We start from the raw sequence: 25508 nt of genomic DNA, 5'->3' as shown, positions 1-25508 counted from the left end.
GAACCTAGGGGCCGCACAGAAAGAACTGGGAGCCCAAAGGAAAGGTGGAGCTCAGACACCAGCTCTGGCCGCACCACACAGCACTGGCAGAAGGAAGCATCCCAGTCTGCCCAGCTGGGCTGTGTGCTCCAGTGGCTTTGCATTGCTCTAGTGGCCAATAAAGAAGCCGTAAAGCACCAGCATTAAAAACTTATTATTTTTTTATATAACTCCTATCTTTTAAACAATTACAAATACGTACAGTTAACGGTCTCTTGGGGCTCTGGTTTTGTATATTCTTAAATGAAAACAGAAAAACATAGATCAAAAATGACAGCAAGCTGGAATTGCAAATATATGGCAGAAGCACAAGGCACATCAGAAAGCAGTTATAATTACTTTGTAACCAAGCAATGCAAATTTATCCTCAAAAAGAAATCTAAATATCCTAAGATACAGAAATACATATTTAAGAGACCAAAACACCTTTAATCTGCTGTGTCACATATTCTTCATCCTCCTCTTAAAGTTAAAACTTAGTGAAACATTCTGCATAACTGTGTGGAAAAACATTAATTAACTGTTGCCATCATTTTCCTTTAAGTGCTTCAAAACAGGATGCTTTTTTCCACTATTAAAAATATTAATCTGTCCCCCGTGCTGATATCAAGCAAACTCCAGACACTTAACAGTCAAAATACCTTTAGTGTTCATGGGCACAACTACGAGTAAATTAACCTTTAACTTTTAAAGCCACGTTACATTTTTATTGTCTACTTCGCATGGTGCCAAACAGAAAAAGGTATGGGTCTGTGTGGAAGCCATGTCTCTGCACTGTCACAACATGATATATTTGGGCTTAGAGATAACTATAAGGTAGTTTAAGTTCACTTAGTTTATCTCATGTTACAGACACGCAGTCCTCGTCTTAATTTCCTTTTGTCTGGGATAAAATAACATTTATCCTCAGCTAAACAAATACCCCAGACATCTGAGCTGCTGAATCTGTTTCTCCCATATGAAAATGCAACTCCCACCTACAGAGCAAACACAGCCACTGATTAACAGCCAATCGCAACAAGCTAGAACCAAAGACAAATATAACTGTTAATTAAAACCAGTGAAAAAAACGGGGATAATTATTCATACTGGAATTTGGCCAAACCGCCAGAGTTAATAAATAGCCCCAAGAGGTCAAGAATTTGTTTCATATGCTATGCAAAACTGTCACCTCCAGCAGCCTGGCTCCCCCGGCGCTCTGGGTTTTGGCTGGAGGGAAGCACAGCCATTCGGTTAGCAAACTCCCCGCCAGCATCCCGCGCTGGGGTCTCTGCCGCTCAGCACTCAACAAATCCAAACGGGCTTACTCGTGACAGCTGATAATATCACGGCTTGAAGCCGTACAACTCCACGTCTGGCATCTAATAGTCATCAACACGTATAGCACTGGGAGCGTGTCATAACCTGTTTACAGCTGTGCGGAGCGCTAATGGTACCATGCCAAACAGGGAACCGATATGTATGCAAAAGCCAGCAGCAGCCCAGCACATCCAGTTGCGCAAACAAGTTGCAAGAAGCTCCTCTGCTGGTAAAATCTGACTCGCATAAGGCACTCCAACCTATGAACAGATTGAATGCTTGAATAAAGTGAGGTAGCCCCGCATACAATAATGGTGTCGTGCTAATTTTTGTCAGCTGAATCCACTCCCAAGATTTTTATCAGAACAACCCTAAACCTTTGTACAGCGTTTGTGTGGCTAAAAAACTGAACTGGGGGAAAAAAAATTAACTGTGATCAACCTCCTTCAAATATGTCTAAGGTGGAATTGCACTCCAAGGACTACCACACCTTCTGAAAATAACATTAAAGAAAACCTATATAAAAGCGTAAAAGCAATTCATTTTTATTTTCTTCCACAACCAGTATCCACCAGCTCCCTATTCAAGAAGACACATAGTCTAATGAAGTGAAAGAGTGCTAAGTATGTAGTGAAGTTTTTTTGATGACTCACTGCTCGTTATTTTCAGTGTACAGTTGAGTAACAGCTTATTTGGCAAAGACTGAAGTCATTCATGCTGAAGTGACATGGGACCAAATGGCCTTTGTGGATGATTCTGCGCTATTACCTGTCAGGAGCCAGTCCCATCTCTTGCCCTGGCATCCAGATTAAGGCTGGCAGAAGGCTGATCTCCACTGCCATTTGTTATTTTTATTCTGACTGACTAGAACACAGAGTAAGAGATAATGTGACAGGATTCCCGAATTGCTCACTCGTTAATGCTAAGTGTGTGTTAATAAGAATGGGGTTCGGTTACTTGCGGGTGAAAAAATACAATAGCGCAGAGAACTCTATTCTAGACACTGTATAAATGATTGAGCTGGTTTTCTGATGCACCAGCAACTAGAAAACTCAGACTCGGGGAAAGCTGACGCCGTCTGCAGTCTTCAGCTGAACAAGCTGGTAAATTCTGTCTTACACGAGCAGATTAAAGCACGATGGAAACATCAGGCTGCGACTCCCATAAGCTTAACCTGAGAAAGCTGAAAACCTCCCCCAGGACTCCGTAGGGTTATTTCTGTTGTTATCAAGCCCAGATCTCTTTTAGGCATCTGAGGCTCCCTGTACCTTGGCTCATTGCCTGCCCAGCTCTGGAGACCCCATCCCCAGTCACCCATCCTGAACACCGGTTAGTCCCCTCCAGCCCGGAGGGACCCAGCCCTTCCCCTTGGCCGGGACGGAGCAGAGGACAGCAGGCACCAGACTGTGCGACCTGCCGCTTAGCACGGAGACCATGGCTCGTTTCCTCATGTGGATAACAGAGATGTGGGCAAAATGTATTATTTACGTGCCAATGGCAATTTAAATTACTAAATATCTAAGTTACTATTTAGCTACCGGAGACTGCCTCTCGGCTGCCATCTGAGCGCGCAGGACTTAAGTTTCAGCTAGGAAAAATCCACGTGCACCACTGCTCCCTTGTACCTCGGGAGCCAGTTTGAGCATTGATAGGTAGGAAAAAGCACCTACCATCCTCCAAACTACAGCTAATCTTCAAACACACTCAAGGTTACATCTACATTCCGCTCTGCAGGACAATCTGCAGGGACATAAGCGTTAAAAAACGCTATTAATTTCATTAGTCTGCACGAGAAACCCAACCCTCTATTTTCCAATCCCTTTCCACTGCAAAATAAGAAAATTAACCCAGATCTTTCATATCCTAGCAAAATCAGGATGCTATTGCCTATTCTGGGCTGAGTGGTTTGGTGTCTGCTCCATTCTGTGGAAAGAATTCTGTATTATCAGCAGGATCCGCAGCTGGGGAGTTAGGGCATCTACTGAAATGTGGATGCCTGAGGTTCAGGGTCCTGCTCCAAAAGATCTTGAGCAACATTTAACAACTATGTTAAATATTCAGACACAATGGGCATTTCCAGCTGGAGAACCTAAAAGAGACCAATCCTGAGACCAATCCCAGAAAATATAGCGTTTTCCTAGACTGCAGAATTGATCATGTGAACTCAGTTAGGACCCAAGCGCACCTCACACCAAGCTGCCCTCACAAATTAGCAGCTTTTTCAGAGAAGGACTTCTTGCACAGTTTACAGAAAAAAATCTCGGGTCATCTAAATCCAGAAAACCAGGCACGACTCGGGGTGTTTGAATAGTAAACTTGCCTTCTCGGGCAAAGACAAAGGCATTTTAAAAATAAAGACCTTGCCCGTCTATTCATTATTAATCCTAGCTATCTTGGGCAGCTGAGATACTTTCTGGAGGTATGGATCCATGCATGGATTTGAGAAGGAGTCTATTCACTTAACAAGGGCAGCTGAAGGCTCGGCATTGCTAACCTGCCTACCCAGTACCATTACATTTCTGGAATCAAGGCCAAAAATTCACAGCAGTTTCAGACTCTCAGCATCTCATGCACTTAGTTGTTAAATCAGTTCTGATGCTTCTAAGCGTTACTAGGAAATTTGCATCTGAACAGACAGAAGCACAGAAAAACTCAAGTAAAATACCCAGCAAAGAGAGCACAACTTGGTTGATTGTTCCTACTAAAAAAAAAAGGTATGCGTTCAAAATTTTGTGTCTTCTCCACTTAAAACAATATGCTCCCCTTTTGCCACTTCTGCAATGCAAGTGACACAACTGGAAAGGCAGAGTGAAGTATTAAAAAGAAAACTGCACAGTCCGTGGATAAAAGTTCAGAATTTTTTCTGCTATAATAACCTGAATCATGAATAATGGAAGTAGCCACAGATAAATAAAGAACCGGACTTTTAGTCTGATGGTATCTTCTCACAAAAAGGAGCTCTGAAAACAAGTAGGTAATGAATTATTTACCACATCGCCATAATTATGTTTCGCTGCATTACATTACATTAAATTAAAGCCTCTGGAGACCAAACTTGTTAGGTCACTGGTGGAAAAGTTCAGCAGTGAAGAAGGCGGCTTTGATCCTTGTGTACATCAGAGTGCTTGTACACACTACATATAGCTTTGCAAAACTAGAGACCCCCGTCTCCACTAAGCCAAGGTAGGACCAGTAGACCTACGTGAATAGACATCTCTGTTACCGTTTCCTAGGCTATCACTAACATGTACTTCATGTTTTTTCACCTAAGGAATGCTTTCCCAGTTCCTGTAATTTATATCCTGATAAATCAGTAAGATTTTTGCCTAATTGCGTGAAGATTTAAGATTTTGCTAAACAAGAAGAAGGACATACGAGCAATGTGTAACAATGCTGTAAGAACAGAACATGCTATGCTTCAGCATCAACCAAGAGGGGAACTGAGAAGGAGCAGGTCCCCGTTAGCACCGTGTAACACGAGGCATATTGCGGTGCCGTACAATCCTTTCGAGCCTGGCTGTATTTGCCCTGATTACACGTAGGGGGAAAAGGCTTGTAATGAGCTTTCTGTCATACACGGACTCAAAAACATCCATTATCCTTAGGATTACTTCTTGAGAGGGCCTACTTGCCTTGACTATTTTAGAAGAAACTAGGATTGAACTGTTTGAAAAGCAAATACCTTCAGCTTACAGTAAAGAAATTTTCTACTTATCTAATCTTACTACAGATAAAATGGCAGAATTTCGTAATCAAACACTCCTCTACAATGGCCCCACATCTAGAGGTAACCGAGGTGATGGCTGCAAGATTTCATGTCCGCACCATCAAGAAATCACTGTAGTCTATACTAACAGGCATGCAAAAAAAGTTCAGTATTTTAAGAAACCAACTTTATAAGTCCATCTTCAAGGTATATGTCTGCATAGAAGGAGTGGTCATCATTGATAATTCTTCCACCTTTAATGAGTAGTCGGTCACTCTAGGGGAAAAAAAAAAGGAAGAAATGTGGGTTTGTAGAAATAAATAAACATCGTAACACATTGATGATACCAAACAGGCTTATATTATATAGACAGCTGTTAACATCAAAGCACTTGCCCTACATAAAGGTCTATGCCATTGATTCAGGTGGGTACACAGACAGTGGAGAGGAACACCATAGTTTCACCAAGTCTTTATTTCTGATTTTTGGAACATGAGGTCTCATGGCCATCACAGACTTTTTTCCTCAAAGCAGAACTCATTGCACATGGAAACATCTGAAATCCCACTACATCCCCTTTTTACCACCACCTTACTCTACAAAGGCCAAAAAGGGAAGAGAAGCCCCCAGAATAAACTGCCCAACATTGGAATGGCCAAACTGAGCTCACCTGGGACCCTCCACACCCCAGAGCTTGAAATGGGAAGGGACAAGGTCAGGAGAGGCTGCCAAGCTCTGTAATGCAACAATTCCTGCCCAGAGAAGCTGCTTTAAGCAACATCAGCTCAGCAGGGTCAGGTTGGCCACTCCACCGAGGAAGCCCACCGCTTGCACCTCCTGTTCCGTGCTACAGACCGACGGCAGAAAGTCTAGTTTTAGTGGGCGTGATGAACGAGTTGTCTAATTTGTGATTCCTGCAGGTCAAAGGCTGCTGGTTAGTTGGGGCCACTCTGTACTGAGGTCCCCACGCCGTATCCCACTCACTCCACGAGTGAGGCCAGGAGCACAGCCTCAAAAGTCTGGTTTACCTGAAATACCATACGAACAGCAGAGAGAGATAGTGCCTCCTGCTATTTTCTAAAGTGGCAGAAAGCAAACATTCTTTCCCGTTAATAACTGTTCAAATATCAAGTCTGCTGGGCACTGTTCACAACAATCATCTGTTTCCATTTTGCTCTATTCAAACGGTTATACTCTGTTCTCAAAAAAATACATTTTACACAAAGCGAATTTTACCACTGCATATTCCTGAAAACCAATATTTAACTCCTTCATTGAAGAAGTCGTACTGGAAACATCAGCACTCTACCACCTACTCAGAGACAGGGTAAGTCTGTAACTTCAGTACATAACGCTTTTGGAAAGACTTCTGCCAAGTCACTGTGAACGCTGGAAAACTCTAAAGCAGTCAGAACCTTATTTTCCCACTCATACATAAAAAAGCCATTTATTGTAAATTATTTCCTTGGCTCACTAAACAATAACTCAGAATCTTCATTTTGTCCATGTTTTATGCTCCTTGCTCCAGACTCAATTCCTGATTTAATTACAGGATGACTCACGCATATAAACCATGCATGTCCCAAATTCCCAGTTTAGAAAACAATTAAACAAGTTGTTTAATTGTGAGTTGTTTCTTCATCTACAAACCAGGACAACGATGCAGACCTTCTAAAAATTTATTGATTAAAAAGCACTAAGGCACAGTTAGGGATGTTGCAACAACCTTTCTTCAATGTAACTTCTCAGTTATATGTAGCATATTTGCTTTTCAGCTTCGATTTGAACATTTTGCAGGTTCGAAGCCTTTATAGCCCTCTGTATCATTCTAGAAAAGCAAAAAGGGAGAAACAAACATTTTAAGGGGAGAAAGGAGAGGGCGGGAAGACATTTTAAATAGTCCACGACAAAAGAGGACGCACACAGAAGGTCTGAGGCTTTTCTCCATGTACTACAGCAGCAAGATGACCCTGGGGGTGGGCAGAACCAAGGCACAGAACTTCAATTAAATATGTCCCCAGGATCTGCCTCAGATGTTGGTACCCTCTCGTCAAAGGATGGAGATGAATGCAAGACCTCAGTCTGGAATTTCCAAGAGCAGGATCCCTGTTTTCTCCCCAGCCTCCCTACCGTCACCTGTAATTGCAGGACTTGTGAATCAGGAGCCTGAATGGTACTAAGTTATTTTGCCACGTGCTGGCAGTTGCATCTCCTCACCACCATGATTTACTACACTGCCTGCTGACCTGCAGAGACCACCATCTTGTGAGCTCTTTTTAAGCTCATTCAATTGCCTTCCTCAACATCAATGCTGTCCAATTACAAGAGGCAAGAGCTTATTGATATGGGCAGGGGATGTTCCCAGAGCACCACATCTGTCACTGCTGATGAGTCAAAAAAATCCGCACACTCATCAAGATGTTCTACATTTTATTTCTTTTAAAACAGGAGAAGATGCATAATAAATAGAAACAAACATTAAAGGGCTGGGAAAATAAGACAGACTGAAATAAAGCAGAAGTACAACCCCAGAAAAATAATTGCAGACATAAGGGTTTTATACATTTTAATATATTAATATACATATATAAGTGGTAAAACTAGGTATTAGAGTAAGCTGAAACTAAAAAGGATACAAATGCAGTTTCAAGAAACCACTCCATTATGTGAGTCATCCATTAAATTAAGCCTCTCTTACAGTTTATAAAAATTACTGAATGTTTTAGCTACAAAGTCTCGCCTTTTCAGAATTTTGGAGGGCCTAAGAAATTCTGGTGAGGAAAGAAAACTGCACTTTATGGAGACTTTCAACATTTTAAATCTTGACACCTTCCCACTCAGTAGAAAATGCAAACCGTTCAAAATTGTTGCAAGAGGGAGCAGGTCCTGCACCTGAGCTGGCCTGTGGCCAAGGTTGCCCCCAGCCAGGAACAAGAAGCCATGGGAGATGAGGCTGACAAAAAAACCCGCAAATCTTGATGCTCCCCAGGTAGTCTGCCAAGCCACCGGGGAGGGTGCCATGGAGCCTTGCCCAGCTTTCATTGGGACCTGACAGATGTAGAAACATCTCTCACACGCATTTCCATTCCAACAAATCAGCAAATTCAGAAGAAAAAGGGTTTTGTTGGAACTTTTCCCAACCAGCTCGAGCTGTCAGCGTGTCTGTAGGACACATGACAGATCGCTGCAAGCCAGGGGCACAGGCAAAGCAGGGTACCTTTACACAGATGGTGCTGATAGGCACAAGTATCCCGGGGGGGGTTCAGTGCCACGTGGACACCCCGGCAGCACGCTGCACCCAAGCAAACAGGCGCTGCCTCCTACCCCCTGCTCCGGACCAGGGCTGGCTTGTCCTTAGCCAAAGCAGCAGTACCAAATGCCTGTGTGCACCTCAACATATAGATGCGTTTCCATGAGCGCGCTAGAAAAAAAACTACACAAACATCACTGACTAGCAGGGAGGCGTGGGTTAATGTTAGCCAGCAATTTGCTGGATACTTAGAATCATACAATGGTTTAGGTTGGAAGGGACCTTAATGACCATGTGGTTCCAACCCCCCCGCCATAGGCAGGGACACCTCCCACTAGACCAGGTTACTCAAAGCCACATCCAACCTGGCCTTGAACACCTCCAGGGTTGGGGCACCCACAACTTCTCTGGGCAACCTGTTCCAGTGTCTCACCACCCTCAGAGTGAAAAATTTCTTCCTAATACCTATTCTAAATCTCCCCTCTTCCAGTTTGAAGCCATCCCCCCTCGTCCTACCACTTTCCAGCTTTTTTGTAGGCCACCTTCAGATACTGGAAAGCTGCTATAAAGTATGCTACTTCATGAAATAAACTTTCACACAAACCCTTGGTCAGCATGTGAGCATTCATCCCCCACCACAGCCTAAGCACGGGCTTTGGGGACAGGCACAGCCCTGGCCTGAAGGTAAAGGGATGCTGCCACCCTGCCCTGCTGCCACGGCCACCGATGCCGGGGTGCTCCTGCACTGTTTTAGGTCACCGGTACTCACGGCAGTGAAACCCTGGACAGAAATGCGGGCACACAGCGGGTCTGTGAAGTAGGTTAGCCTCCGCGGGCACGCAGCCTGGCTGTGCACGGTCAGAGGCCATTTCTTATTTACCAGGGGCCTGATGTCAGGCAGGCTGCTCGCAGTTTTCTTACCAAGCGCCAAATGTCCAGAAAAACTAGGGACCAAAATCCTCTTCTACCTGGCCAGTGTTCCAGGCAGGAGGACAGCCATGTTCTGTGGCACCCTGGGGAAAGCAGGGGGAGAGGGGGGGATGGAGGAGTGACCTGAAGCTCGTGAATTAATCACAAAGCGGTGGCCCATATTTCCCCTTCCCAGCTGTAAATCCCTCCAGGCAGGATGCTCTCCCTGCCTAGCTCCCAGATGTACCCTCAGCCACTCGGGCCACCTCTCACAGTACCAACGACGCGCTCATTACTCTGCACAGGAGGTGACAATACTGTGAGCCTTTATAGGGTGGCTGTCACCTTTATGTTCAGCTAACAGATGTCTCAGTCCCCGGTGCCCTGGCTACGCAGCCCTAAGGGCTCCGTACCAAGCTTTCCCTGCATAGACTGCCACAAGAAGCTGCCAGCCCAGCTCTCCTGGGTGCAAGCCAAGCCCAGCAAAGCTGCCGGGATGCTCTCCTCCCTCCAGCCTGCCAAGGTCATACAGCGGGAACGCAGCAAAACAGAGAGGGACTATTATATTGAGCGTATAAACTGAGCAATTCAGTAGGTGCCAAGATTCAAGGGGAAAAAAAAAAAAAACAAAACCCAACTGCCTCTGGTTGAGGAGGGAGGCGTGGAAGGCAGGGCTGGAAATCCATGCCGTTGCTCAGCATTCACTGCCCAGGTGTTTCTCCTCCACCCATCGCTGCTGCTGCAATGACGCAACCGCATCAGTGCAGCGCCGCCGTCTGCTTCCAGGCCTCGTGCCTGGCTGTGACACAGCATCAGCACAGCAGAACGATGCATATCTGCTGTCTCCCCGCAGCTCCATTTTACATGCGCTCCGGCACCTCCCAGCTCAGCTCGCTGCTGACTATGATCCAACCACTCCTATTATTCACAGCTCTTCACCTTCAAGCCCTGCGCACCGCTTTCTTTCCTGGTGATTTTTTGCTAATCACGGTCTAGCTTCGCCTGCTTAAATCTGGCAGCAGAGCCACAGAGCTTAGTCCGCGACATGACAGCAATTTTGATGGCAGCAGAAGGAGATGCCACGAACTCAGCATCGTTTGCTGCAGGAGGAGGGGCTGCCTGCTCGGACACGAGGCGGTGGCTTTCGCTCCCTTACAACTATTGTTCGCATTACAGTAAGAGAAACAAGAAAGGCGGAAGATGGTGACCGGCACAATTTGTACAAATTGCCTGTTTTGCCGAGATTTTTAAATCAGCGTGGCTCCGCTCTTGCGAAGTGTGTCCATATTTTCATACGCTCCCAGCGGTACGAGGCCAGCAGAGAGAAGCAGCACCTGCAGCACCCGGCCAGCTGACCAGCCTGAGCCCTGCTGCGGTCCCGAAATCTACAGCGGGCTCTGCACAATTACAAGTGAAGTCAAATTCCTTCGGTCAATAAATCACTCAACTCTGGGTTATTTGTAAATATGATCCAAATGTTAGATTCAAATGTTAGAGCAGGAGCAACTGCAAAGAAATTTAAGATTAGCCTTTTTTCATTCACCTACGCCACTCGAGAGCTAGAGGTATTTAAAAATACTACACAAAACAAAATTCAAATACATTTTTTTACACACACGGTTCTCAATCTGCTTCTGGAACTACTGCAAAAGACAGCAACAGAAACTGCCATCTTCTGACATAAGATTTACTAAGTAAGTATCATCTCAAATTGGTGCAGCACGTCAAGATACAATGCAGCACAAGTTACAGCAAACCACACGCTTCTCTTCAGTAGCGGTACCCAGCGTACCGCACCTGCAGGCACCTTTCAGAGAAAACCACACCTCTATTGTACAAGATGGAGTTGGGGAAAAAAAAAAAAGAAAAAAAAAAAAAGACAGACTGAATCTGCCATTATGTATTCTAACCATACAAAAAGATTCAAAGAGATTTCAAAAGCACTGTTTTCATCAAAAAGCAGCACCTGTCCAGACTGCAATTCTGACACATGCTATTACATTCTTGCTTTTATCTTCCACAAATGGAATGTCTACCTATTACATCTTCACCTCTAAATCAAGTAAATCATCTTTTTAACTATTTACAGTTTGCTTTACAATTTAACTACAATGAATTTCATATAACGTAGCTAGCATATGGGTCTAAGCACTGCTTCATTCTTGCATTTGGACTTTTACTATTGCTGCATTGCAGCCGTTGTCAACTGAAAGTCTTTGCAACACTCTTAGCCCCAGATTTTTCAGGCCTAAAGGAGAAGGAAACACTCAAGAGTGATTTCATCCTTTTCATAATTCTAAGGACTTACTAGAATATACCATTGTCCTTACATCTCCAGAGCAACAATAGCTGTATTCTCTAAAATCCAGTTTAGTCAATGGCCCTGAAAATGACTCAGGGTTTTATGCTAAATAGCCAATTGAAAACAGTTTAAATTCCAAATCCACCTGTATTTCCAGTTCTCTGCCTACAAATGCAAGTGGTTTAAAAGACATCAGATTAAAGGCAATAGACGTAAGAATGCATTAGGCTACACATTAGTTATCACACTAATCAAGAGATTCATCTTTACTTTTTTTGGCATTTGAGAGGCAGAATCCTTTGTTGCTAAGGCTTTGCAAAGGCCCCTGAGAGTTAGAAAAGACAGGACATCCCCCATCTAGAGGGCACGTTCAGAAACCACCGGCTGAAGCTTGTGTTCTTGATTATCCAAATCTCCACAAGACAATTACTTGCAAGAGAGTGGTCTCCCAATGGCAGAAGCGCCACTGGCGGACAATGGAGGGACACTCAGAGCTCCTCTGGGCTTCTGTGCTTTCCTTCTTGCAGAGTTATTTCCCATAATATACAAGAGATTTAATTTTTTTTTGCGTGGAAATATTTGGTTGTATATTGTCAGAGCTGGTCAGACTCAGACCCAGTTGTCATACAGTACCATTAAATTACATTGCTTTTAGCAAAGTACTTACAAATAAGGAACATTTTTGAACTTAATGGCACAGGAAGAAAGACATCCTTCCCAAGAGGAACACTTGCTTAAAATCCTTTCATATGGATCAAAGAGCTGTAAATGGGATTTCATGAAGTACTGTCTGCTTATAGAAGATCTGCTTTTAATCAGCACTATCCTTCCTTTTGAATTTCACGTCTAGGTTACCCTCCATAGGAAGTAATTTTTAGCTAAGGTGATCCCTGAATCAACTCAGGGAATTGCTTGTAAAACACTACCCTTGAGGCATCATTTCCAATGGGCCACTAATGAAGAATCCTGCTTTTAAGGTCCTTTTCTTAACAAATGCACTCCAGTATATGGCAATTCATTTAGGAAGGATTATGTTGCTTGTAGTAATGCTGTATCTTGGTCTGTAGCCAATATATTCATTCATCTTTATTCATTTAAAAGATCTGATGTTCTTTTGTTTCCCCTTTGGAGACCTGACTTTCTATTCAGTTAGCGGTTTCACTCCTTAATCACGCAGTCTAAAAGGGCTACTCCTACAGCTACTAACTCCATGGGGATTTCTTCACTGTAAATGTCATCTTTGCTTTGCTTTTAGAAGGGAAGCACAACAAACATCTTATTGATTACACTATTCATTAGCATCAGCAGGGGTTTCACCCAAGTATGGGCTGGAGCGCTGAACCCATTGCATTGTGTGTGGTTATAGCCACCTCTTGGGTTACACACAGGTTACATCAACTAGAGCTGATCTGGAAATCTCAGCACGCCATTCACAGGAAAGGTTAACCTGGGGGAGAAATAACAGCAATTTACAGCACGGCTGGCTGCTGCGTGACACTGAACTGAACATGAGTTTTGGCTAAGTTCTAGTCAGAAACCTGTCTCAGGTTACCGAAACACATCAGCCTTGGCACCATTCACGGTCGGGAACAGCTTTAAACTGGAAGAGGGTAGGTGTAGAATAGATATTAGGAAGAAATTTTTCACTTTGAGGGTTGTGAGACACTGGAACAGGTTGCCCAGAGAAGTTGTGGATGCCCCATCCCTGGAGGTGTTTAAGACCAGGATGGGGCTTTGAGCAACCTGGTCTGGTGGAAGGTGTCCCTGCCCATGGCAGGGGGGTTGGAACTAGATGATCTTCAAGGTCCCTTCCAACCTAAACCATTCCATGATTCTATGAAATCTGGCTAAGACAGTAAGGAATCCCTTCTCTGGACACAGGAGGTGTATGCAAGGGAAGCAGAGCAGTAGAAAATACCCTCTAATATGATGTCAGCAATAGTAATTCATGAGTGACTAAATGCAGTGGATATAGATTTTACATCTTAGTTTGCACTTAGACGCTTTTTGCTGTCATGTTGCCTCATGTATCTACTTCCCCTGCAAGTCGTAGCAAGGTGCACCGCTTGCTGCTCCACCTCCTATGGGAGCTCCGGTCTGGGAACAACCCTTCCAGTCTCTTAGCTGTGGGCACTGCATACTCCTTTAGCCAGCCACGTGCAAGGTGGGCAAGGGTGATCAGCTTTACCTAGAGAGATTTCACATAGATCGTAGATTTTACTGAAATCAGTGGGAACATTTATTATTTGGTGACATTTATTACTCACCTAAGCAAGAGCTGAAGCCTTAATCCTCATCAGGACATGCACTACAGATCAAAACTTAGTCTTGTGACAAGTGCATCAAGTGACAAGCAAAAGGAATCCCAAAGCATCTCTGTCCCAAGGGACACCACTATCATCTTTACACGTAGCAAGATTAGAAACCTGCAAATTATTTTGCTGCTCATCTCTGTTCCATCTTTCTCATACCTACAAAAGCAGCAAGAAATTTATTCCGACTAACTCTCACAGTGCCTGAGTGCTTCACAGGCCGGTGGACTCTCCTGGATCCCACAAAGGAAAATGAAGCCTCTCCTTTTTACTACATGAATAAAGTTGCTTATGAAAGAAATGGCAGCAAAGCAGAAAACGGACCCTGACCTCTTGTCAGGAAAGTGCTTCATTGGCAGTGGTCGCTCTCGGCACTTCTAAGAAAGGAGATTCAGACTTGCTGAACAACCACTCCACTGCATCAGTTATCTGTCCAGACAGCCACTGTCCCCTTTCCAAACCTGCCCGGCTTCCAGCAAAACACAGCTCAGCTCCCCATGGTGGCACCAGCTGTGACACTGATGCAGCCACTGACTGACAAACTTGCTGTGGCAGTTAAAGGAATCACTGCCCCAAACCCTTCTTTCTGACCCTCTGCCAAAGGTTTCAGTCTCCGTAGAAATGTCCCCAGAAGGACCTACTCTAAATGTAATTCAAGACATCAGATGGAAGTGGCTTAAAAACTACGGCCACTTTTTCTCCTGCAGAAAAAAGAAAGAAAAAGACTTATCACAGAATCATAGAAAAGGTGGTTGGAAGTCCAACACCTTTCTACTGAAGCAGCTAAAGCATCTCCAGAGCTGCCAAGTCCAAGTCCAGGGCAATATGCAGTGTGAATTCACAAATATTTATCGTCAGACAGGTAGACTGAGAGGGGCCAAGTCTACTGAACAGCCAGAGATGGAAAAATATAACTTTAAGTATTAAGCAAATATTCAAGCATAAGAGGGGATCCTGAAGTCCCAAGCCTCGGTGTTTTAAAGCAAGACAAAAAGCGCTGCCTAAATCAGTCCAAATCTTGCGTCAACAGCAGAATAACAATGTGAGACATTGCTCTCATGCCCAGTACTCAGTAGGCTTTTCAGACACTTTTGGCACATCACACACCAATCTGTGTGTAGCTTCATATTGTTAGGCAAAGGTGGGTGGGAAAAAAGCACAGCCAGGGGAGATATGGAATAGATCCAAACCTAGACGAGAACTTTGGTTCCCCATTCCAGGTACTCACCACGCCTTGCACCTGTAGGACATGTCCCACCCGGTGTCTAAAGTAAATTAGCTGGCGGCTGACAGCTCTCGCACTGCTCATCTCACACCAGAACACCTCACACTAACCCAGCGTTTGGCTCAGGGCAAACAGAAAGTTTCTGTCTTGACCCTCAATAGTTAGCTTGAGACCAAAGTCTCACACAGCAAATACCCAGATGAATGCATTTCTTCTCTCGCAAAGTATTCTGCCATGTTCAACTGAAGCCTACTTATTTCTCAGCTCTCTCCACGTCAGTCAATTCAAAAGGCTACAACTAAAATTATTCTCTGTGCCCACTCCTCTGAATCTCTCCAGCCTTCCTTCATTTTTCTGCATCTGCTTCTTTTTCTCATCTTGTGCCAGTTCTCCTCTTTACTTGCTAAGCTCAATGATGAGATCCTCCCTCTATAACACCACATTTTTGAGCTCTCTGTCTCCCCGTGCCTTACAGTCTGCCAGCTCAGGACCAGCAGCTCCTTCCCCCACTCATATGTCAACCCTTGGACCATTCCCAGGAATATTATTCCCTTTTCTGAGAGATTTGTGCACCATTTGCCTCCCCCATGTCCCTCTTTGCATGTGCTTTGGTAACTAGCTATTCTCCCTTTGCTCAGTAGAGTTGTCTTCACACCTCCTCTTCACTGAGCTCACGCTGATTATGTTTTAATGGTTGCAGTCGCTACTGGAAAAAACAAGTCCTCTAACAGACATTTTATGTGCCACATGCTTTTTTTTTTTTTTTTTTTTTTTTTTTAAATTGTGCCCTATATATACTATAATTTTGAGTTCATCTGGGCTCAGGCCTTGCTTGAAAAGTGCCGAGCGCTACCAAAAAACACAAGCCAAAATAATTTGTAACAGATCTTTCAGGGTCATCATCCCCATTGATTCCCCTGTAACATGCTGCACAAGAGGAGTACATTAGGAACATTAAAAGCATTGGGGGGGGATGTATCCTGGAAAAATCTGTCTGCGTGAGAGCATGCCTGCACAACCAAAGCACAACAGATTGCCACCTCATGCAGAAAAACACCTCAGCAATGGATGTGGTGGCTGACTGTACCACGCAGCCTGAGAAATATGCTCCTGCAGATGCATTCTTGGCCACCCTTACATTACACACACCCTGCTCCACTCAGCTAATACTCCTGAACCGGGAGAGTGAGACACACCACCCCCCCCCAAGGACTTCAACACAGTGCAGAGGACGTGACTGAAGTGCTTATGCTCACTGCTTTCAGTGCATCTCTATTTTCCATCACCCAGAGACTGGTCTGGTGCTTCAAATACAGAGGTCCTTCCAACCGTAGTTACAGCGAAAAGGGCCCCGTTTCTCCAGTCTGACTCACAACTGAATGCCCCCTTACACTGGAGCAGCGCTGGTGCTCAGCTTACAACAGCGAGCCTGGATGCTGCATGGGACACATAAAGGGCAGTAGGGGAGTCACAAACAGGAAAAATTGCAAGAAGCATGAATTTTCAGGGGCTGAAATGAAAAAAAAAAAAAGGGGTGGGTGAAATGAAATGAAATGAAATGAAATGAAATGAAATGAAATGAAATGAAATGAAATGAAATGAAATGAAAAAAATAGCAGGTGCAGATTCGGTAAATAGAGCAGGCAGGTGCCAAAGGGGACCCCTCTGCAACACAGTGTCTCAACTGTCCTACATACTTCCAGGAGAAAGAGGAGAGGGAAAGGCAGGAATAAAAGGGAAAGGGGTGAAGGTGGTATCAGTCGGGTACTGCTAACAGTCTGAAGGAGTCAGGAGGCAATGCATGGTCAGACAAAGCGTGAGGAGACAGCTATGCCCACGTACACCAAGGGGAGCAACCCAGAAAGGACACTACAGGGTTGTCTTCCCAAAGGTGACACCTGCTCCCACATCGATCAGAGCTCAAACCAGCCTCTGCCTCTTCCTTCACAAAGTTCCTGATGCACAGACCTGACCCACAGCAAGCTCCCGGAGGGACGTTTTGGCCAGGGACGGGACTGAATACTGTCAAAAATTAATTTCTCACTATTCCAATGAATCCAGGAGCTGGTGTAGCTCCAAAAAGCAGGAGTGTGGGGAGGGAAATGTTAAGCACAGTAACAAATGACATTTTTATACGATTTCATCATTGCTGTTGTTGTTGCATAACTTTATAGAGCTATCACATTTCCTCAGAGCCCAGAAGGCTTGAAGCTCTAATGTATTTCCTTAGTGGCGGGATGAAATATCTAATTTACCATACTGGAATGGGGCTTTCAGAAGATACATGCAGATAAATCCAGTGGGCTCTTGTGGGTCGGGCAGCGCATACAAGGTATAACACGGAGTGTCTGATTTGCTTTTGCTGGAGGAGAAGAAGGGCCAGAAGTGTAAAACATTAAAATACAAAAAGGCAGTCCAAGTCTGATGCCTGCCAACTTCACTAATGTTAATTTATGCCTTTGATTTGGTCACAAAACTCACTAGTGTTAATGAATATTCATTTATAGAAGCTTCAACACATCCCATTTCAAAGAGAACAGGCTGAGGTTTGGGCTTTCTTTTTCCCAGCAATCCTCTCACCAGCGCAGAGAAGGAAATTTGCGAGAAGTGAAGAAATTAAAACGAACTGTTGATTCCAAGGCAAACACTTGCAATTCTTCTAGTTTCTTCTTTTACTCCAAACTGGAGTGCAACCAACCAGCTATGGGTGGGAACCTGTTACACTCCAGCTGCAAGTGAAGGCCAAGGCATGCACAGAGCACCTGACACTCACCCAGAGGGTGGCCAGGGCCTCCCCCAGTCCAGAGGTACCCCCAATAACTGCAAGTCACACCGTGCACTGAGGAGCGAGGCGAGAGGAGCCATCACCCAAAGAGCCACTGCAACACGCAGGCTCAGCCGCGGCCACCAGGCACAGCTGCCTGTTGATAGTATAAATACAGCACTTTGGTATCATCAAATTCTGATTTTAGAAGAAGGCTGCTCCCCTCCTGACTATTTTATTATTTTTTTTTTAATGTGGAGAAAGCCTTGAGATTCTTACAAGCCTTGTAACACTAACTCAAATAATGCCTTTAACCGTGAGGTTTGCTGGGGAAGGTGCCACACCCACCAGTCAGCCCTCTCTTCAGCCACCGAAACTTGCCCTGCGCCCCGACGGTGCCAGCTTTCCTGGCAAAGCCCCACAAACCCACACCTCTCTGGGGTCACCCCACCGCCCTGTTCATCTGTGCCCTGGGTGCCACAGTGACCCTGTCACCCACTGATCCAGCCCCTCAAGAGGAAAGCAGGCACCAGCCTGGAGACCGACACTGGTGCCGGGAAAAATCTCTGTGTGACCAAACTCTGGGGGAGATTTCCCCTGAACCCCGCTCTCCCCACCAGCTCTGCCTCTTCTTTATCCCCAGCCCCTGTCGATCCAGTGTATCTATGGGAACCAATATTCTGAATCAAAGGACCCAGATCCTTTCTTTCTGGCATGGAAAGCGTGCTCTATTGTGGTCCTGCTCGGGGATAAAAGCATCCAGCGGGAGACAGGCACAGATAGGAAGAGGACGGTTATGATTAACTCTTTGACTTCTGATCCCCACCACGCCTGATGCATCAGCAGCGCGCAGAGGTGTTGGCGCTGGCATCATGGCGCTCTTTGATTTTCTACGCTTCCCCCACCCCAACCTCCCCGTTTCCCCCCACATCCCCCTCCCCTCCCAAATCTTTCCGCACCCCCAGCCCACCCTGTCCCACCGACCCCTGTCCCCTCTACTCCGGGGGGCTGCGCTGCCCCTGCCCGCTGCCGGGGGGCGGCGGGGGCACGTTGTGCTGCGGCTCGTCCCCTCCCTCTTTTGTTCTGCCTCGCCCGGCGGCCGAGCCTCCCCGGGCCCCGCTCCTCGGGAAAGCGACGGCACCGCCGCCCCCGGCACGGCCACCACCGGGGCAAGGCCTCCCCCCTCCATCCCCCCCCCGCCGGTCCTCCCCTCCGCTCTCCGCCCCGACCCACCGCCGCCGGCCCCAGGCTGGCGGGAGGGCACAGGGCGCTGAGCCCCGGCTGTGTGGAGGGCGAGGAAAAAAAAATAATAAAAAAATAAAATAAATAAAATGGAATAGAACATTCAAAATAAAAAAAAAATTCAAAATAAAATAAAAATTAAAAATAAAATCCCTCTCAGCCCACAGCTCCAGCAGCAGGAGGCGACGGCACCGGCACCCGCCCAGCCTCGGGGCACCCTCCCCCCCCGTCCCGGCGGGCCCCCCGCCGCCATCCGCGGGGCGCATCTCCCACACACCCCCGCCCCCGCTAACAAAGGAGCCGGGGCAGCGGCTCGCTGCCCGCCGGCACCCTCTTACCGTTATGTGGGGGATGCTCTTCTTGCCCTGGTACGACATGTCGGCTCTCGGTAGCGCCGGGCGCACGCAACACCGCCCGAGGAGCGAGACGAGCCCGCCGGAAAAATATCGGCGGCAATAAGAGGAATAATAATTCTGAGCCCGGTCGGGTGATGGGGCGGGGCGGGGGCGACCCGGCAGCGCTGTGTAATGGAGGCAAAGTTTCCTCGCCCAGAGGAAGGGGAGACAGGCAAACCCGGCACCTTTTTTTTTTTTTTTTTCCTCTTTTCCCCGGCTGCAATGGAACAGGGACGCGGCTCCCGGGGGAAGGGAGGGGGGATGTGGCTTGGGGGGGGTCGGCGAGCGCTGCCTCTCCCGGCGGCAGCAGCGCCCTCCCGGCTGCAGGTCGGAGCAGGATTCGCTCAGCTCAACCCAGGAAGCGTTTCCTTCCCTCCTGTCCCCCCACCCCTCCTACCCCCTCGGCCCCCCTTCCCAGCCCATCAATCCAGCCGGAGCCTTCCTCCCTCCCTCCCTCTCTCCCGCACCGGCGCTGGGAAACACCGCCCTCCCCCGCCCCAGCTCCGCCACCGCCCCGCTCGCAGGCTGAGGTCACCCGCGGGGTCCCACGCGTGGGCTCCCGCAGGGTGGGGACCGGGGGGGGGGGGGGGCAACCCCTGGCTGTGGGTCTAACTGCGCAGCGCATGGCAATGATGGCACTGCCTGCTGTGTCCCCACGGCACTGACTCTCATGGCACTGCCTTGTTCTGATCCTATGGCACTGCCCAGCTTTGTCCCCATGGCACTGGCCCTCATGGCACTGTCCCTGATGACACTGCCTTGTTCTGTCCCCATGGCACTGCTCTGCTCCATCCCCACGGCAGTGTCCCCATGGCACTTCCCATCTTTGTCCCCGCCATGGCACTGCCTGCTCTGTCCCTGATAGCACTGACCTACATGGCACTGCCTGCTCTGTCCTTACCAATGGTTCTGACCCCAACAACACTGCCCTGCTCTGCCCTCCTTGGCACTGTCCCAGTGCCACTCCCTGCCCTGCCCTGTGCCCAGGGAGGCCATGGGTGATGGCACAGCATGGCCAGGCCAGGTAGATGCTGTGCCAGCAGCTGCCGGAGAGGAAATGTGGCTAGTTGAAACCCTTCCGTCTTTTCTGACCCACAGAGTGCCTCCCTCCACCCACGGTGCTTGATTAAGGCTCCATGAACAACGTCAGGAAGGCTAAAAGGCACTGCAAAGCTGAGCCCAAGTTAATCCCCCGAGCGATGAGCAGCCAGGGGCTCTTAGTACACCCACCCCTGCAACACACATAGGTACAAAGCATTTCCCACCCAGGCCACAGTCCTGACACATCTCCCATGAAATCACCATTTGGAGCTTGCAAAAAAGCTCCGGCTGCTGCTGTGCAGGGGTCAGGCACGTGGCTGCTGCTTACAGCGCATCTTCCTAAACCAGTGACCAAATCTTGCCTACTTTACCCCCAACTTCCTCATCACCCCACCAGTTCAAACCAGAGCCAGACAACTTTGGAAGCACAGCGAGATCCGGGGGGGTAGCGTGCAATGTGCTCCCTACCCTGAGTCCCAGGCTGAACTAGGAAGCAGGGAAGATGGGGAGGAGGCATCAGGGATGTCCCAGCAGATGGGTGACGTTCAGAGTGTGCCGTGCTCTCCCACTGCACCAGGGTCCCGATGAAAAAGACACATGGTGAGCTGGGAAAGGGAAGACTGCACTGCAGCTGGCAGCCTCTGAAGGCAACCCTGAGGTCGTTGCAGTGAAGCAGTACCATCGCAGGTACAGTGTCCCACCAAGCCCTGCCTGCTCGCTGCAGCGTCCCACTGCAGTCGGCACCCACCGGGCTGCATGGGAGGCAGTGTGGCACTGCACCCAGCCGCAAGACCAGACAGGACCAGCACCCCGTTCATGCTCAAAATGAAGAGTGGGGAAAAAAAACAGTGGAAACTCTCAGTTTAGTCTGTGGAAAGAGCGGAGCGTCGACAGGCCGTACAACCTCCAGGCTGGGTGCTAAGGAAAACGGTGCATCTACGCAGGCAGCATCTCTTTCTAAGGGGAAATCAATGACAGCGCTGGCACCCAGCAGAGTCCCAGCCCCCCGGGTCTGCCTCCAGCCTGCGGGCCACAGCCAGGGGTCCGACGGAGAAGCACAGCTGGCAGGGGCCAGCCAGCCCCATCGGCCCCACTTTTTCCTTAAGTCCACACTATGGGCCCAGGTCGCATCCCCCGGGGGCGGGGAAGCCCCGGGCAAAGGTTCCGGCTGATCCTCCCGCCTTACGCGCTCCCTGCCGGGAGACAATGAAGCCGCATGGGGAGCCCGGGGCGGGGGGGGGCAGCTGGGGCCGGGGCAGAGCAGGGATGTGTGCCTGGGACAGGCTCCGCGGAGTTTGCCCGGTGAGCCCAGAAGTGCAGCGGGGGCTGCTTTGTTCAGGGGGGCGGCGGGGAGGCACCGGAGGGGAGGAGGGGGGCGGCTTACCCCCCAGCTCACCCGGCATGGACAGCGTTTTACCAGCAGGAAAGGAAACGGAGAAAACTCATCGCCATCACTTACAAAGGAAAACGATTTCTGGAGTCTCTCCCCCACCCGCCCACCCCCACCCCGCCCGCTCTAAGCTCAGGGCAGTGAGATAGTTTAGGGGCCAGCCGGGCTCTTCCTATAGCCGTGCCGGGGAGGAGGGGTCCGCGCCTCCCCGACCTTCCGCGCCCAAACTCCCCCGCGAAGGCGGCCCCCGTGCCCCCCGCGCCGGCCACCGGGGCTCTGCGGCACGGCTCGGCGCGGCTGGGCTCGCCCGGCGAGCGGGGGCGGCGGCTGCCACCCCCCGGCCCGGGGCCCCGCTCCGGCCCCGCTCACCTGCCCATTGTCCTGGCCCTGCAGCAGCTCTTTGCCCACGGGGTATCTGATCTCCACGCCCGGGGTCTTGTCTTCCCGGTCTCCCGGGGAGCTGATGACGGAGCCGGAGACCTCGCTGATGTCGCTGGCGGTCTCGCTGTAGTTGTCCCCTCCGTCCAGCATGTCGTGCCGGCTGCCGCTCCGCGGGGTCCGGGACCCCTTCTTCCCCACGCTGTAGGCGTCGAAGTCGATGGTTTTGTTCTCGTAGGCCCCCTCCACGGAGGCGAACATCCCCCCGTATTTCTGCCGCGGTGTCTGTGCTGTCGTACCCGGCCTAGCTAGATACACAGGCAGGTCATCTTCTTTATTCCAGTTCCTCTTTCTCTCGGCCATTCTCGCTGTCCGGATCTCTTCTCTCCCTCCTTCTGTCTCTCTCTGCCTCCCACTTCTCTGCACCTTCTACTACCGGGATAAGCTGCTAGTGACCATAAAAATGAATGGATGGATGCAGCAGCGGCGGAGCTGGGTTGGCTGGTGGGATCTTTCCCTTAGGGAGATGCAAACGTTAACCTCCCTCCCCCCACCCACCCCCCGGAAAAAAAAAAAAAAAAAAGAGAGAAAGAGAAAGAAATAAATCCAAGCGGGATTTAAAAATAACCGTGTTAGTAAAGAGCACGTGAAAATAAAGTACAAAGAGCGGAGAGGAGAGGGTGGCAGAGGCAGGTGATTGGAAAGCCCTTGACGAATAGGAGGAGCAGCAGCAATTCCCAGAGCAAGGACCGCAGTGCACACGCTCCCCCGGTATAAAGAATGATCCGGGGGGCGGGTGGGAGGAGGGAGCCCTCGACATGCACACACAGCCGGTGCGAACGAACAGGGTCCTTCCCCGGCGGGCGGGCGGGCGCCAGTCACCTGCTGCTACGTGGCTTCGGGGCGGGAGGGGGAAAGCGGGGGGTTAGCATAAAAAAAAAAAAAAAAAAAAAAAAAAAAAGAGCCCAAAATCTCCCTAGCTCCAGCTGGAGGGAGTTTCTGCCACTTTGCACATTCACGCTCCCTCCGCAGGAGTAGGCTGCGGCGGTGCCCGGGCGGGGGCGCGGCAGGCCGCGGTGCGGGAACGGGAGGGGGGGATGAGGGGAGGGTACGGGGGACGGGCCAGTTCCGCGCTACTCCCCGCCGCTCGGGGTCGGTCGGCGGCGGGGGGGTGGCCGGGGAGGAGGAAACACAACTAGCCCCAGGCCCCCGGGGCAGGGGGGCTGGCGCTGCCCTGTCACTGCCGCAGCAGCTGGTGCCCGGCGGGGGGGTGGCGGTAGCCCCGCTCCGCCCCGCCGCCCACCGGCCGCCGCCGCCCTCTCCCCCCCCTCCCCGCCAGGGCGCCCGATCCGGCAGCGCGGCGGCGGCAGCCGGCCCTGACACGGAAGTGATCGCGACGAGCGCTGCCTCCGCCGCCGGCTCCGCCACCGGCTATGAGGCGCCGGCGGGCGGCGGCTCCCCGGACCGCCGTGTCCAGACCGCGGAGCCCGGAGTGCCCGGCCCGCCGCCCCGCCGAGACCCCCACGGAACCGGCGGTGCCCGTCCCGCCGAGCCGCCCGCCGAAGCCGGGGAGGCAGGCGCGTCCCCGCACCGCCCCGGGGAGCGGCGGGAGCGCGGCGCGCCCCCGCGGAGCTGTCCCTTCAGCACCCCGGGCGGCTCTTGTTTTGGCTTTGGCTTCGGTAAGGGGGAGGGAACCGGGGAACCCCGAGGCGGAGGGCTTCATGTCGCTGGGAGGGATGCCAGTTCCCAAAATCAAGGAGGGTGGGAGGGTTGCTGTTTTGGGGTTTTGTTTTTGCTTGTTTGGTTGTTTTTTTAAAGCAGGAGGGGTGGAGAACGTGTTACCCCCAACTCTCTGCACAGCCCACTTCAGAAAGTCCGTCTTTACACTTCTACCTGTCTTACAATGCCTGAGGAGGTCATCCACTGAAACCACAAAACCTGGGACACTCCTCTCCTGCACACGCAGCCAGTCTCAGACAATTCTGACAGGCTGTAAATACACCAGCAGTTATGTAAGGAACATGTTCTATCACACCGAAATAGTATATTGGAACAAACTGGTCTGAGATTGATAAAATGACTAAGCAAATTCAAAGCAGCGGATCAATTACAAGACCTGTTCACTACTCACATACAACATGGTTATGCCATTTGAACACAACCCCAGCCACACAGCACTATTTTCTATGGTCCACAGGCATGTCTGGTGGTCCCAGCATGGGAAAAATTGCAAGTCATAAGTTGACCGGGAAAAGTGAAAGGTTAAAGACAGAGTTCCCTGGGATTTCATCAGAAGCAAGTCCAGATAACCATCTTTTTCATTAATAACTGTCCCTGGACCAAAACCATGTAAAAAGCAGCATGACATACCTGAGCATTGCCAAAACACATCAAAGGAAAACATCTTTCTTTTCTGCATTTGATATAATGCAGTGGTACCTCCTGTCTTGGATGCCTTGGAACACTGTGTGCTGTTTGCATAAGGGGAATTAGAAAATTAGTCAAAAGTTCACTGATCATTGATTATTAACACACAGATTTTCAGAGTCGCTGTATCGTGACTGACATATTGTCCAGGATTCCACAGCTCACTGAATAAATCTTGCTACCACATTGACACTAATATCATATGGAGATTTCACTAGTGTTTGGAAAAATAAGTATAGCTTGTAGGACATTGCTTTGCTGCTTCCTTAATTTTTTTTCTTGTATGTAGACAAATATTGATTTTTTTGTTGTTGTTCCTAATAGTAACATTGAGACTTATTGATCGTGTTGGGGAAAAAAAAGTCAATTTATTCCCCTACAGGACACCAAACCATGACAGTTGGTGAAATATGCAGGTGGAACATGGAGTGTCATGGGTGACCTGCCTGTCTTCATAAGTATTGAAAAAATTATTCATTTTATGAGATATTTCTTCCCAGTCAAGAGACTAATTTGAACCTCCGAAAGTAGGTTCAGTATGTTGTACATACTGCATGCATCTGCTAAATGAAGAGCATCGTTTACTTAACATTATAAAGTTCAGAAAGAGAGACTCTGTTTACACTTGGGATCTAGTTAGATAACATTGTTCAGGTTTCTAGAACTACTGAGGTTTGTTTTTTTTTTTTAAATAACAAAGAATAATGAAATGTTTTTCAGTATTAAGCTAGGACATTCATCTTAATGCTGATATATATGGAGACCACAAGACTCAGAGAACATGTCAAATAAATGCTTTAGAAAACAGCGTTAAACTTGTAAGTTAGTA

The 25508-nt window shown here is 48.7% G+C and overlaps 1 protein-coding gene across 2 annotated transcripts in view; it reads right to left on the bottom strand.

The window, feature by feature from the left end:
• CRMP1 (collapsin response mediator protein 1) overlaps positions 1 to 22615 on the bottom strand; it is a gene marked incomplete at both ends in the record, with an annotated part of 50894 nt that extends 28279 nt beyond the window's left edge. The window contains 2 exons of one of the 2 annotated variants that reach the window (XM_082482106.1): positions 5232 to 5320; positions 22244 to 22615. In XM_082482106.1, the coding sequence (XP_082338232.1) occupies positions 5232 to 5320; positions 22244 to 22615 (461 nt within the window). Of the gene's footprint in view, positions 1 to 5231; positions 5321 to 19386; positions 19426 to 22243 lie in introns of those variants that run through there. The other variant, XM_082482107.1, reaches the window with a different exon arrangement.
• Between the last annotated feature and the right edge of the window lie 2893 nt (positions 22616 to 25508).

The sequence above is a fragment of the Vanellus vanellus genome (genome assembly GCF_965231255.1).
Source record: "Vanellus vanellus genome assembly, chromosome: 4".
NCBI lineage: Eukaryota > Metazoa > Chordata > Aves > Charadriiformes > Charadriidae > Vanellus > Vanellus vanellus.
This window is presented reverse-complemented; position numbering and strand designations above follow the sequence as displayed.